Source organism: Taurulus bubalis, assembly GCF_910589615.1.
Source record: "Taurulus bubalis genome assembly, chromosome: 9".
Lineage (NCBI taxonomy): Eukaryota > Metazoa > Chordata > Actinopteri > Perciformes > Cottidae > Taurulus > Taurulus bubalis.
The window spans coordinates 18,928,318-18,944,008 of NC_136597.1; the positions used below are offsets into that span (position 1 = coordinate 18,928,318).

At 44.1% G+C, this 15,691-nt stretch overlaps 1 protein-coding gene across 1 annotated transcript in view; it reads left to right on the forward strand.

Moving 5' to 3' along the window:
* Positions 1–212: 212 nt before the first annotated feature.
* Positions 213–15,691, forward strand: part of reln (reelin) — a gene marked incomplete at both ends in the record, with an annotated part of 87,679 nt that continues 72,200 nt past the window's right edge. The window contains one exon of the mRNA XM_079223044.1: positions 213–462. Within this exon, the coding sequence (XP_079079170.1) occupies positions 213–462 (250 nt within the window). The remainder of the gene's footprint in view (positions 463–15,691) is intronic.

A 15,691-nucleotide genomic window follows, 5' to 3' on the forward strand; every position in this document is an offset into this window, starting at 1 on the left:
CCACACACTCACACACATAAATATTGCACATACAAACACACACAGACGCACTTATTCTCACGCACGCACTTTTGGACTTTCGACTCATTCGTGGACTCCAAAAAGCAGGTCCTCTGGAACTCTACCTGTGCCTTCCTCGCTCCCACTCATCACTCTCCTCAACTCTCCATCCACCGTCACCACTCACTCAGTCCCTCGCTTGGTGAGGGCAGATGGCCATGGCGCGGGCCTCTCTCGGGGGTGCCTTAGGCTGTGCCCTGCTGGCCCTAGTCTTGGGGAGCAGCATGGATTTCGGGGCGCCCCCTGCAAGCTTCTACCCCCGTTTCAACCCCTTCTTCTTCCTGTGCACCCACCATGGGGAGCTGGAGGGAACCGGGGTGGCAGAAGGTGGGGGAGAGGTGCTACTCACCCTCCAGATTACGGGCAACCCCATCGCCTACACCCCTGGACAGGAGTACCAAGGTGAGCACTTTCGGGCGTCCACTTTCTTTTTGCTACACGTTGAAGAGAATAGGATCTATTGTTTTAGCAATGTGTGTGTTGAATCGCATCCAGAAGGAACGTGTTAAATTTATCTGATTTGTAATTTTAATTGGTTGAGAAAATACAATGCATTTTTGTATTACTGAAAATAGTTTTCCTCTTGTGAAAGAAATTAACTTTAAAATTCTAGATATTTTCTTGTTGAATAGACATTGCTGAAATGTGCTAAAATTGTTATTATGCCTCAACTAATGTGAAGTACATTTCACATTAAAGAGATAAAAACAACTTCATGATCAAGAATTCCACACATGCGAGTACAGTGAATACATTTCACTTGCAGGTGTTCTGCGTCGCATATGAGGAACCGCTGTGGTGTGTGCAGTTGGGAGGGTGCAGTGTGTGTGGGGTGGCTGTTGTTGGAAACCAGCATTTATGTAACTGTAATAAGTAGTGATGCTGAGTGGGACTCCTGTTCAGTGCCGTGAGCAGCTTTGGTGTTTCACTGAGCTGTGATCCTGATGCTCCATGTGTAGGTGGTTTCTCCACAGGACTAACAGTGAGATATCCCTTCAACTGAATGAGAGAGAGAGAGAGAGAGAGAGGGAGAGAGAGAGAGAGATAGAGAGAGAGAGAGAAAAAAAACGGCGAGTGCGAATGAACAAACGGAGGACCATAGAAAGCTCTGAAATAAAGATTTAGAAATCAGTAAACCAGGTGTAGCGTGTAAGAGGGGACAGAGATTAATGTCCCCTTTCCCACACTGATGTGCTGGCACCTGGTCCTGGAAAAATGATCCCCTCTGACCTCCCAGACTGTGTCATCATTGCTCCGCCACTCACTTAACACTGGGGACAGTGACCCGCACAGGCCACCACAGACGGTCTGAGGTCACATTCCCATGCAGCTATCTTCTTCACTTAGAGTTAAATATACATTTTATTTATTACTAATTAGATCTAACTTCCTAAATATACACACACACATTGTGTGTACGTTGCCAATATATTTTCTTAACCCCGTGTTTGTTGTATTTTTTATCTAATTTGATATGGCAGAGGATATAATGTAATACAATGTCCTTTCACTGTTAACAAATCCATTATCATGGCAAATAAACCTCTTAATTTCAAAAAACGTGCTGTGCAGCAGAGTTTGTGTAATTGTATATAGAAAGAAAAGGATATGAGAAGGCCAGGAAAACAGAGCAAGAAAGGAGAGAAGTCTAGAAGAAGCAGTATTATTCTCTGTCTGAAAATAACAGCCCGGATCAACGCTTCAGTCAAGCACCTTTTAACTGGGGCCGGGCTTGTAGGGAGAGCGGGTGGGGAGAGATTTGAATAACTAGCTGGTGGATGGGAGGGATAGAGCGCACGGAGAGGTTTAAATAATTAGCATTAGAAATGTGGTGGACGGGGAGGAGGGAGAGATTTAAATAGGGCCACGGCTGGGATCGGATGGAGTTGGGGGAGATTTAACTGACGATGAGAGGATTGAGCAGATAAGATACCGGCTTGCACGAAAAAATGACAGGGTTCCAAGCTGCTCACTTTTTTTCCCCGTTCCATGTTTTGGCACATGATGGCCCCTCATTGTTAAATTTCCAGGGTTTTGAATGAGTTTGTATGGAGATTGAAGGATGAATGGCAAGTGAGCAAGTGAAAACGTGGCTGTCTGTGTGCTTAGTTGTGCAACAAGGAGCAATCCCAGTCCCTGTCTCTCTTTTCCACTTCTCTCTCATCTTTTCAAACCTTCATGATTATATCCGTCTTTTCATGTTCTTACCACAGTCACAGCCAGGCTCATTGTGGCAAGAATTGGGCGTTTTTTCAGGGCTATATATACATGTACAGGTGTTAGATTGAGGGTGGACATGTATCTGCCTGCTGAGAGCAGAATAAGAGAAAAAGATAGAAAGAAACAGTAAATCACATATTCTGGTGGTGTGAAGGAAAAGGCAAGGGAAGTGTTTGTGCCATTTTTGCCGATGCTTCTTGTATTTGGTTTGCGCACACAAAAAAATAAAATGTTTCATTGCTTTCTATGTGCTCTCTGGGCTTTAGTTTTGGATTACATTTGGTTTAATCTTCTAAAAGCAACGTGTGATCTAACCATTGAAAGAGCTGTGGAAATGGTGGGCGGAAAAGCATTAGAGATGCTGGCCGTGTGGTTGTTGAACGGCTGTAGAAAAGAAAACTGAAGAAAGAGCGCAAAGGAGAGAGCTTGTTAGTGGAGGGAGGTAAAGTCAGAAAAAGAAAAGAGATAAATGACCCCTTCTTAAAGAGACAGGAGGTGAGTGTCTCCGAGACCCACCTCAGTATTCGGTGCAGAGCCAGAGGAAGATTCTTTGCGGCAGAATTGTCGTACAGTAATTGGGTTTCTGACCTGACCTCACTGCCTCTCGCTTCTCTGTTGCTTTTGAGTGATAAGACCATGCGTGGGCAGGGTACTCTGTGTTTGTGTGTGTGTGTGTGTGTGTGTGTGTGTGTGTGTGTGTGTGTGTGTGTGTGTGTGTGTGTGTGTGTGTGTTGTAGACGAGATTACTGTGTTTAGCTATCAGAATGAAATGACCAAAAGAGGTTGCGCTACTCTCTATGTTAAATGTTTGAGAGGGTGGGTGTATTGGCAGGGTCATAGTGGACAAAATGGAAACAGAAAAACTGTAGAGACACTCTGAACGGCCGGGAAACCGAACGAGGGGAAATGAAAAGATTTGTGCGCTTCCATTCAGACTCTCGGGTCAATCCTCGTACCAGACAAATGCAGACCAAGTGTCACACACTGACACTCTCACACACACACACACACACACACACACACACACACACACACACACACACTGCCCCACGCCTTATCGTTCAGAGGAGAGAGAAAATGACCTGAGGTCACACTGGGATTTGATCGCGTCTTCTAAATAATCAAACGGCCCTTTTGAACCACTTTTTCTACACTCAGGAAGCAGTCCTTTATTTCAATAATGTCAAAGCGTTTCATAAATGTTGTCTTTGACCTCTTTTAACTGCTGTGGGAATGTGAGACGTTCTCCATACAGCAGCCGCGTGTTTATAGGAAGCAGCGTCAGAACACAAAAACCCAGAGCTCTGTTTCTAAACACAGTCAATCAGAGTGCTGTTTTTCACTCCTGTTATTTCTGGTCCTTCTTCTTTGAAAACATTACATGCTCATTTCCACAGATGAACGACGGTGTTCAAGAAGCGAGGGTGACGCAGCAGTGGGAAAACAGGAAGAGGCAAAATTCCTCCAAAGACGAATTTAGATTTAGAAGGTTTTAGTATCATAAAGCATGGCCTTTCCAGTAAAGCACATTTGGTTCAAATCATGAGCAGAGGGGACACCAATCTACGGGGTTCTGCAGTATAATTAGAAAGCACAATAGAAGAGATTTGTGAAGGAATGGAATGGCAGCGCGGTGTCCTCTGCAAGTCCGTAGAGATTAGCCGGAAAAATGGAGGTGCATGAGCAGAAATTGGGCCAGTGAGGTTGATTGAGTGTCTTTTGTGTGTCGAAGAATTTGAACAATTTTTTTTCTTTCGATTTCATCCAAGTTTATAGTGATATGTGTGTGCATTAGATTAAAGCTACTGTTGTGTTTATTATGACGGTGGCTTCAAGTACACTGCATGTTTGTTCGAATAGAACCCAGTGTTCTGTCTGGTGAAAAGCTTAAGTGAGTGCTTGTGTTGGCAGTATTCATATTTGCATATATATTTGCACTATATGCAGGGTTATTGATGTCAGTGTAAAGCACTGAATTACACAAGACCCTGCTGAGGCATGACGGTTCAGGTAGGCAGCATGGCTCTCCCTCTCACTATCGTCGCACTGTTGAAAGCTTCAGCGGTGTGTGCCGACCACAGTGCCTCAATAGAAAAACAGGAGGAGAAACGGTGGTGCGAGGGAAAGGGACAGAGGGTAGAACAAGAGAGCTGCTTAGAGAACTAGTTAACAGTACAGCCTGAAATGGACATTGTTAATCTGTCAATGGTCCCTACAGCAGTCCCGGTTCCATGGACCTCTTCATGTGCAAATGATTGAAGAGTCCCGAGAAACAATCAACATTTCAAGGAGATTTGGACGGTGCCACTAAATGACATTCTTAATGGGAACTTGGAGATAAATTCATCCCCACGAAATGCCATCAGCTCTGCAGGATAACCTATCAGATTAGACATTGTCAATTACTTCAGCTGCGCTCCTGCCACCCACCAGAAACAAGTCAATGTGCCTTGCAATGGGAAAGAGACCATTATCTATCTGCAAAGTTGATTACTTGTCGTGGTTGGGGGAGATTTTTTTTTTCATGTGAATGTGCTGTTGACCGATGTCTGTAGAACAACAAGTCAGTCATGTCAAAGTGAAAGTCACAAACACAGGGCCCCGGTAAGCCTGGAGGAAAGCAGGTATTATCTCGCCATATACAGGGTCACATCAGCAATGCCACAGTGAGACCCCATGGAAACACAGGGCCCATCTTCAAGTCTTCAGAAACTCGCAGTCGAGTCGTAGATTGAATACTAAAATAGCATCAATCTGCTGTGACTTCAGCAGCCCGTCGGATGTCATCATCGCCTTCTGCAGCACTTAACCTCGAAAGGGACCGTTACGGGTCTGCTTTCTGACCTCTGACCGCTTCTTGTCAGTGCTGCATTGCTTGGAGCTCTGTTCATACCGAGTGATTAGATTTGGCCGGTGTCCCTACTTTTCCCGTCCACCAGTCTAGTTCTCCTTGACGTATCTGTTCAGCTGTAGCATTTCATATTTATCTATTTAAAAGACCAAGGAAACTCTTGAGTTTTTCTTCCGGTGCAGCAGGCATTGGTCAGTGAACCATCAAAAGACTGGCCTAGTTTTCATGCAGACATCCAGTTTAGGGGAATAGGGACACTGAAAAAGGAGGCAAGAGTGAATGAGGAATACAGGGATAGAGGCTAATGGTTTAATCTGTATCTCTTGTGAGCAAAGGAAAGGCCAAACGCAGATAGCATGAGCACTCTCAAGTGGTCCAAACCTGTGCATTCATTAGCTTCCCAGCTCTTCAGCCTCTCTGCCTCCTGCTGCTGTGTCTGACTAGGTCACTTCACTGAGTAGAGGGAAGTGTGTCAAGTGTATTACTGTTTGTAAGGGCTTGCTGGGTGTGTTTGGGTGTTCTGTCTTTGTGGACATTGAATGATGGACCATTTAAAGAGCATTGTATCTACCGAGATATGCCAGTTTCCTTTTTATAAGAAGGAGCAGATGGGCGAGAAATGAGAATGGATATTCATTGGGAATCTTCTCTTTGTCACAAATGCACGCTTGGCCATGCACACTGCACTCAGCTCTTAGTGGGTGATCCATCATGACATAGAGACAGGTCAGATGTTACGCTGGCTAAACACAAATGTCATGATCAGCGGGCTATTACAATTCTTTGTGTCGATGTTACAACAGAATATGACATGATAACATGAACAGGAGATTACTATTTTCCTCCTGTCAGGGGCTAAGTGGCTGTGTCACAGGAACATGCTCTAGCTATTATAAAATACTGCATAAACCTATGACATTACTGATGCTACAGAAAACTTGCAGGGACGCACTCGTGTGATGTGTCTCTGCCTTTTGTATTTCCTCATAAAGAGGCAGTGAGCCGCAGCAGCTCTGGAGAATTTGAAGCTGAGATAGTTGAGATGGCCCAGATGTCACCTATGCGCTACATTTGTGGAAAATTGATTTGCTGCATCAGAGAACGGAGAATCACCTCGGATAACAGTGACATTGTTAGCCTATGCCAGGCTGGTGCCAGAGCGATGCCAGCGTGGTGCCAGGTGTGGCGGAAAGAGCTAAAAATGAAGGCAGTGAGTGGATCCCTGCCAGGCAGAGGTGTGAGCCTGTGCCAGTCTTATCTGGGCAAGCGGCAATGAGCGCTTGCATTTTTTATTTTCAATTTCCTCAGCGGATTTATATTCAAAAGCCAAAACAAGAAAGCTCTTAACAAGCAATTGTGAGCTGTGTTTTCAGTAACTTTTTTGAGTGGGCAGACGAGTGGGCGTAAGTATTTTCAGGATGTTGGAGTGTGTGCTTGCCTTTTGGGGGTTTGCCTGATTTTGGAGTGCCTCTCTCTGTTGATAATACAAGCTGGGGTGTGCAGATGCTAGGCTCCTGCTGTCCGTCTATGTACTTGCTTGCTGTGTTTCCCTTGTGTCTGGAGGTTTAAGTTTTCAACAGCAGTAGCACCAACAAAGATTCCACTCCTGGCATAACTTCAGCAAACGTGAACTGCCAAAAATACAGTGTCATTATTAGTTTTTCCACGCCTGAAGCACAAAGCTTTTGGTAGCATTTTTGTTGGTTACTCACTCACATTCCTGTTGTTGCTGAAGATTAAGTTTGATGAGGAATTCTGTATTTAAGACATTGTATATGTATCAGTCCCTATGGTAAAGCACAGTGAGAAACAACCCCAGCTCACAAAGCCCACACAACATGCTCTAGACCCTGCGGGTGTGAGGATGAATCCCAACCACAGTGTATTTACTGCCTAAGTTTTCCAATCGAAAACACAAGGGAAGCACCGTTCTACAGTCTATTTGAGTTATTTTTTGTTGGCACATTACAGTTCCCCCTCTTTTCCTCTGCCCCTTTGATGTTTACTTTCAACTTACAAACAGGTTGTAAACATAATTACAAAGGTTGTTGTTGTTTTTTATTATTATCACAGAAAGCCTAAATACCAGGTCCTCATACAACATTCAGAGCTTCGTGTGTCTATGCAAACTCATGCTAATGTCCCCATCCCAATCTACCTCATGACAATGGACCAGTGTTCATTCTCCTTAAGGAGTACCAAGTGGCTCTAAGCCGGATTTTGAAAAGTGATGGATCCTTTTTAAACCTTTCTTCCCTCCTCCCCATCCTTCGTGCTGGACGTGTTGTTCTCATGGGGTGGTTTCCCAGCCGCTGCTGATTAGCGTGTCAGCTTTGCCTATGGCCTCTTCCTTTTAGAGAAAGGAGCTCCTGTTGGAGGGTTGTGTACCTCCTCCTCCTTCTTCTCCTCCTCTTGCTCTGGATCCTCCTCCTGGCGGCTTCATTGAGAGCGCTTTAATCCCTGCTTGGGGGGCAGTGTGTCGTCTGTGCTGATAGCATTCAGAGGGCCTTGTAGCGCTCCAATGGACCCACTACAGAGGAGGCAGCATGGTGCAACACGCTGGGTGCTGGGCACACGTCGGTTGGCTCGGGCGGATTAGCCCCGGCTCTACCCCCCATTCAGCTCCAGCCTCCTTCAAACAACCAGGCCCAGTCTGCCCACAGAGACACGGCAGGCTGGCAGAGGCAGATTACACATCCGCACACATGCACGAGCTCACATATATTGCTGCCTAAAGTGACAGCATGGGTGAGGGGGTTAGTGTTAACAGGGCCCCTGGAAATACCTCATTCCCCTAATGCTCTGTTGTGAAATCCCACATATCAAACCTCCAGCCCCCACAGGTCTACGTGACACCAGTGAGCTCTGACTCCGGATTAGAACGTCCACAGAGATTCTCCCAATACAGATTAGTACATTTATCTTGCTTTTGAGGCTTTATCAGAAAGATTGTTGAAAGGCAAGCTTACTGTTACCTGTCCCATGTCATCAATAAAAAAATGTAAAAGTCTGTTCCTACCAAGCTGTACCCAGAGAAGCAGCATGTCTTACACCTTAGTGGACCAGGTGTTTGATTGCATGTCAGGGAGTGATCGGCAACTGGAATTCAGAACAAGAAGAAGTGAGACTTCACCTTTGTGCCTCACTATTCGAGGGAGTCTGACTGCGTCCATCCAACGTAAAGGACAGTGTCTCTGTCTTTAGACTGATGTCTCTCTTTGACTTCCCTTTTCCTTCCAAAAAGGAAGTTGGAGCTGTCTTTCTGCCGCTCAGTGCTCACTTTCATGGGGACAGAGAATGTGAAAGGAGACCAGCTGTTAAAAACACCTCAGCATTTTCCTAGCTCTAAGGTAGACACAACACAATGACTCAACACAGTTTGTTATGTGCACATATCACATTGTCTTGGCAGCAGACGATACAGAGTGATAGTCACGGAGTGATCCTTGCTATCGAGTGAAAGCAGAGGTCTGAGGTAGAGGTTAAAACAGAAAAGAGGTGGAGATGAGAGATGGGTGATGGAGGGAGCGTGACAGTGTTAATTACAGCAATGAGTGCATTCTTACCAGGCTGAGCTGGTGTGATTAAGACTGGATGTCAAGGGAAATGCTCCCCATTGATCCACTGCCAGTGGAGACCATCTAGTTTTTCATTACTGCAACCAGCTTGTTAATTAGAAATCAATCTTTCCCCTCTGCTCTATAGAGCCCCCCCTCCACACCACTGTGTCACTTTCCTTCCACCCAAACATTCATACCCAAAAGCTATGGAGGCATGTCAGACTTTGACTAATGTCAGTACTTTTTTACTTAGTTGGCCATAATCTGTAATTTTCACGCCAAGAAAGAGCAGGGAGCGGAGAGCAAAATAGTGAGGCACAATATCCTGCCTTCCTTTCCAACTCCCAGGACGTCTTTCAGTCCTTTTAAAGAAGTTGCCAAACTCTAGATTGCTTGAAGATTGAGGACTGAAATGTACTTTCTGAATAACAATTTTCATGTTGTCTTGCAACTGCATTTGTGTGCAATTGTGTATTTTGGAGGATCAAAGAGAGACCTGTAGATGTTTTCTGTGGCAAGCTAAATGAGACCGAATGGCATGGTCCATTGCTCTTTACTCTCTAAAGGCATAGGGTTATTTTACATACTTTTACATTCTTTTAATTGTTTTGAAAGTTGATATATTTACACAATTTATGATTATGTAATGCATTACATTGTACCTGTTTTTGATTTTAATATATATAATGGGTCCCTTTATGGTATATAGTCCCCTAACTATGCAGATACACAGAAGTGCTGTAATGATTAACACATTGTTTAAGCAGGAGAGAGTAAAGAGGGTGTGGAAGAGATGCTGAAAAGGACGAACGGAGGGGGGATGTAAAGTGATCCCCTGTGTAAAGTGACAATTCCGTTATTCATATTAGAGCTATTATAACTGTGATAGTGGGGACATGTTACTGCTGTCAGTCTGTAATACTGTCGGCAGCTTGAGCCTGCCTTTGTGCTGTGTGTATGTGCTCCTATGTGCACATATGCATGCGTGTACAGTAGTAGGTGCTAATAGGCCGAGCAGCTCTCTGGTTTTGCAAAAAGGAAATGTGTCCAGACGTTTCTGGGATGGACTTATTTGCACACTAATTGTGTGGGTCATCTTAAAAGCATGCAAATATATATTTCATTTCAAGTTTCCGTCCTTTTGGTGATAATGATTTCCATGCGAAACCGTATCGCTGTCTCAACATTGTTGTTACTCTCACTAACAATAATTGCAAACATAACATGAAATCAGCACCATGTCTTTTACTTTTCCCGAGGCTGAAACAATTCAAAAGTCCAGATTGATACTCTGATAAAAACTGCAGTTTGAAGTGTCAGCCCATGAGGACGGCTAAGATGAGGGCGGGTGCACCTGGTGCTAACTTACTCACTTATTCTCTTTCATCTCTTCAACCTTAGTGAGCCTGGAATATGCAATGTTTGAAATAAAGAGGTGGAAATTCAGCAAAAAAAGCAGGACTGTTTAAAAAAAAATATATATTTTTTTAAATACAATAAGAAAATAAAGTATACACTTTTTCAGGCTATTTGTAAAGTTTGGTGTCCCTTAGGACGTGATTAAAGATTTAAAGACTGTTGTGCTTTTGAAATGTAATGGAATTAATTAAATGTTGGAGATTGAGATACTTGTTTCAATGAAGGTCAAATAATTAAAAACACAAAGATTTGTATTTATTTTTATCAAACGTTCTAGCTTTCCTCCTTCCTTGGATCAATCACATTATTGAGGTATCAGCTTGTACACTATACTTATCAGATACTCTGATAAATACTGCACTATCTGATGACCTGTGGGACAGGTTTCCAAAACATAAGATGCAGGGAACTTTTTGATTCTTAGCACTTGAGTCATTGTGCTGGAGAACTCCAACAATCAGGTCAGGTCAGGGCTGGCTTTGGCTAACAAAGATCCCCTCTCCACTTGTAAAATTGCATCTTTTAATTCAACATTGTGTGGGTAATGCGTGGTTGTTCAAAAGATATGACTTCTGTAGCCGGGTAGTGTCACTTTTGTTGACATGGTCGTCTGGCCCTCAGTGACTGTGGCCTTCTCAGAGCCTTGTCCAAAGTCTCAAGCTCTCTTTTGACAGATGCCTTCCGGTCATGGTTCGCTCAGTTGTGAAGCAGTTTGGGGTGGGAGGTGGGGGACAGACCAGCTGTGACAAGGGGGTGAAGGTCACTTAGGCTAAGTAGCCTGGTGTCCTTGAGAGGGACATGGCAGCCAGTGGGGTTATATAGGCTGTCGTTGACAACTTGGCCCTTATTACCTCCTTCCTGTTTCCCATCAGAACAGCTCCCAATGGAGCAGGTGAGATGGAAAGAGAGTTATGCAACAGTGTCAGTCCATGTCCAATGTCTGAATGTTATCTGTGCGTACTTTCACAGCTGGTTGGCTCAGTGTGTTTGTCTCTGTTTGAGGGAGTTTTTCTGTGCAATTGAATGTGGTGTTGACGTGTGTCTCATTACACATGTGGATGGATGTGTTTAGTGTCGTTGAGCTTGTCATAGATGTGTGTGTGTGTGTGTGTGTGTGTGTGTGTGTGTGTGTGTGTGTGTGTGTGTGTGTGTGTTGTGCATCTCTGCCCCTTGTAAGGAGTTGTGGTTTGGGTCTGACCCCAGTTTTTGAGGCTGACTGGGCTTCCAGTGTTTTCCTACATTCCTTTGATTTTGTCTCGGCAGGCAAAGCCGTAGACAGCGACTTGTCCTCCGTAACCTGCGTTTAGATTTAAATAGTTTGTATTCTCCTGTTGAACACCTTGGCTTTTCATTGTGTTTTAGCATGCTCAGTATGGCTCTGATAAGTAAAGGAAGATACTTTGCTTGTCAGGGCTGGATGGCTCAAGCCTTTTCTCCGTCTACAGAACACATGGTGTTGATCAGAAGGACAGCTCACTCTCCAGTCCTGGCAGTCACCAAGCGACAGAGGGAAAGAATCATGGTGTTCCTGAACCTTATTACAATGTAACCCTTTACAGCAACCACCAATTATGCATCTTATTCTGAATTATATTTCCTTTATGCTAATTGCTCTCTTAAATTAGTAATTATGCAGGATGCTGTTGCTTTGGGCCTCGGCTCGTTTCTTATCCAGTGGTCTTTTCGTCTTATATGTACAGTAGATATTCTTACCCTTTTCCCCCTCATTCTATCCAGATTTCATCAAGATTGATGAAGACAACGTCCATATAACAGAACTGTAGATTATCAAAACCCATTTAGAGTTTCATAGCAGAGATCAGTATGGGCTCTGCATGCTGTTTGAGGCCTCTGTACAATGAACCAATGAATAATGTTTAAAGCCCAGAGAGATGATTTGCTATCAAAGCCCCTCACAGGTAAAGAGAATAGCCTTTGAGATGTCCCAACGGGATGGGCTTCTTCTGAACATGTAATGTTCAGTTAGAAACTATGAAGAAATGTTCTGATTTGGCCTTGTCGATTAGTGGATGTGCCTTCATAATTGGGTGGGACCTTCCTTGTAAATCAAATTTTGACCTTTTGGCACATCACTAAGACTGTGTGCAGAATGATCTAACTGTTAGATTACTTGCAGATATGAATGCAAATGGTGCTATATCCCAGAAATCATAACAAAAGGAAAGAACATTTCTGCAAAGCATAAGAACTACAATACTCTGGAGACTTCGGAAGTTATAAACTTACACACCTGTGCTTGTTTGTGCTCAAGCATGTGACATGCACGCTCATATGAATGTAAACGGACACACACGTACATTGCATGGCATGAGAGCAGCACAATGAAGTGTGATTCAGAAGCAGATTATGTGTGAGGAACAGGATGTTTGTGACAGAACTGCCTCTTCACTCCTGTTTTTCTCCACTGCTGTTGCAGGGGTGAAGCCAAGTTAGGCAGGCAGTAAGGCTTCGACTCACCTCGTTAGTAAACAGAGGAGAACCTCATCAAATTGGACTAAGAACAAGAATAGGCTGCGCATTATTATCTCTGGCAGTGATCATGAAAGGACCTGTAAACTGGTCCCCGGAGATGAATTGCTTTCATGCAAAATATGTTAGAGATGTTGCAGTTAAGCAGACCTGTAGAAGCTCAGTGGCTGATAGGTTGTCTGTGATCTAGTGTTTCACAGCAGCAGATGGCAGTGCCAGCAGGCCAGGATGGTGCCAGAAGGTTACGCAATGGAATGATGCCTCTAAGACCTGACTAGAACACCACATGACACATATATGTGCAGAAACACACTTCCCACACAATCTTCTGAAACTGCAGAGAGACATTCATGCTTTCAGTTTCTCTGCATCTTCCTGTACTTTAAAGGGCCTGTCTTTCCCTTCTCTATGGAGGAAATAGTGGCTTATCCTTCAAAGTGTCACGCTCAGGTGACTGATGGTTTGAACCATTTCAGGAAGCTCAGAGTGTAGTAGCACCCCGAGACTGGCATGGCCACGGAAACAGATGGAATTATAGCTTCCCCATGGTCTGGTCTCTATTTCCTGGTCCTCTCTGGGGCACGTGTGTCTGCCAGTGGGATATGGGTCAGATGGTCGGCTATCTTTATCCAGATTGTTGCCAGGAAAACCTCCATCCATTTGGAAACAAAAAGGGTGTCCTCGTAAATTAACTTGATTAAAAAAAAAGGGGATTTCATTGATAATACTTTCTGTTACAGTATCTCTTTTGAAGTGTCTTGCATTTCAAATAATTTGACTCACTCTAGGCTCGTTCTACCGTATGTTGTAATCATGCAACAGTGCACACTATGTTTTTTGTGTGTCTGTGAGTGCTTAAGTGAGTGCAAAGTGAGTGCTACCAAATCCAATCTTGTCAGAACCTCTTTCTGTAGTAGCCACGTCTTTTCAGTCTTGGGGACTTTCCAAGTGTTTTCTGAGACTTGTTTTTAGGAAAGTAAAGGTTATGAATGTGGGTGTGGTGGGTGTGTTTGTACACAAAGAGCAGAAAGGATCGGTTCAGGCCGTGCCAACCATACAGAGACTTAAAAGGCAAGTTGTCTCGGCTGTGACATAGATCAGGTCTTCTCTCAAAGCTCTCAGACTTCCTGTCCAGCTCCAGCCTATTCCCTCGCCATGATGTTTTCTAAGAATGAGCTCATGTCGCTAAGCATTGCCAACCACAGTGCCGACCATGCTTTGCTGTACCTGAAGCGAGACATTACAAATGCTTTTAGGATACTTCTGGGCCCTATTTTTCAAGTCCCTAATATGATTGCTGCCCGAGCGCACAGTGCGCAACACTTTGGTCTGTTTTTCACTGTTTAATAGACCTGCTTTCTGTTTGCGGAATTGGCCAAAACCATCTATCAATCATGGCTGCTCGCTCACTGCACGTACTATGAAGAAAGAAAGAAACAACCAGAAAAAAAAGGTACATTCATTTCTACAGGCAACGGCATACCTCTTTGGGACCAGTGTAAAACCGTACTCTCGTAGTTGATTTTAAACATCTGTTCCCTAACTTCCTATAGTACCATGTTTGTCTCATGTTGAGGATGATTTTACAACATTCAGGGTGAGGTGATCCACTCTGTTAATAGCATAAATCTTGATTGCCAGTTGGTAAGAAGAAGTTTGAAAATTCTAGCTGAAACATATATCAAATAAATGAGAGTTTGAGAGGACAAAAAAGTAGCATCCCGTTCTGCTCATGGATAAACCTGGATGGAAAAAACATATTAATTTGCCGGCAATTATTTTTGATCGTATATTTGCTCAATGGATTGTCATGGAAAATTAATTTCCCATCACTGATTAGTCATCACCATGTATATTCTGTCTGTGTCTGCTAAAGCTCTGAGAGACTTGTCAGCAAAGAGTGTGTGTTTTGTTGGCTTGTGTGGTGGGCTGGTACTTTGTGCCTCAACATCACTCCTGGTGGATCCAGAGAAAGTGAAGAAAGCCCACGGCCCATCAATAGTTGAGTAGGAGCACGGTTGTGTGTGTCTGTAATGAGGCATACCACATTGCATCATCAATATTACATGTCGGCTGAGGGCCAAGGGATGTGCTCTGTGGTGTGTTCAAGTATAAAGTATGAGCGTGTGCATGTGGGTGTGAGTGCTATGCATGAAGTGTAATGAGTGTTTTTTCTAAACTAGGTGAACATGCAACTACTGAAACCGGACTTGTCCAAGAGCATGCATGTGGATGTCCGGATGCGGAGTTTAAGGGAGGGATCCAGAGTACCCAAGAGTACCTGTAGGTCAGCCAAGATGCACCTGCTAGAGAGTGCTCAGGCTCCTCAACATATAAACAGCTGCAAACTGCACATTTTACTCTTCCACCACCCTAACCCCTCCAACAATAATAACCTGGCAATTAAAGTTGTGTGCATTGATTGATTGAAAATACCTCTTTCAGAGACACATACAGTTATTTTCAGCAAACGCCTCCTGTTTTGAAGAGGCCTGAAAGGCAGTTTCATGTATGTCCTTCTCTAAAAATCTTGTTTGGTTGTAAAGCTCTTGGCCTCTTGAAAGTCTTACGGTTGGAAAAGCCTAAAATTCAGTCCAGATGTTTGGATGAACTGTGCCTAACACCTGGTGTGTTTGCTCATGAACAAAGTATACACAGGTGCACACACAGTGTGTGTACACACAGAACCTGATAATGTGTTGGATGAGAGCGTTGGTTATAAAGTTCACCCCCATTCCCTCCTCGTGGCTCCTCATCCCCTCAGCAAAGTACTCAGAAATGAAGTATGGACAAGAATTTTAAAGGCTACCATCAAAGGCCGCTAGCCTCCTCCCTTAGGTGTGTGTGTGTGTGTGTGTGTGCGTGTGTGTGTGTGTGTGTGTGTGTGTGAAGTACCCCCACAGGTGATTGGATCTGATCTGATCTCATATGATTGGCTCATCCGTCTGTTGCGTTCCGCAAGCGAGGGAGAGAGGGGTGTTAGAGGCCTGTCTAAATAATTTAGATCTTGCATTTGTATTGATCAGGTAGCGCTGCTCTCCAGTGGGCCACTCCACTACTACTACACTCTCCATCCCTTTTCACCCATGTT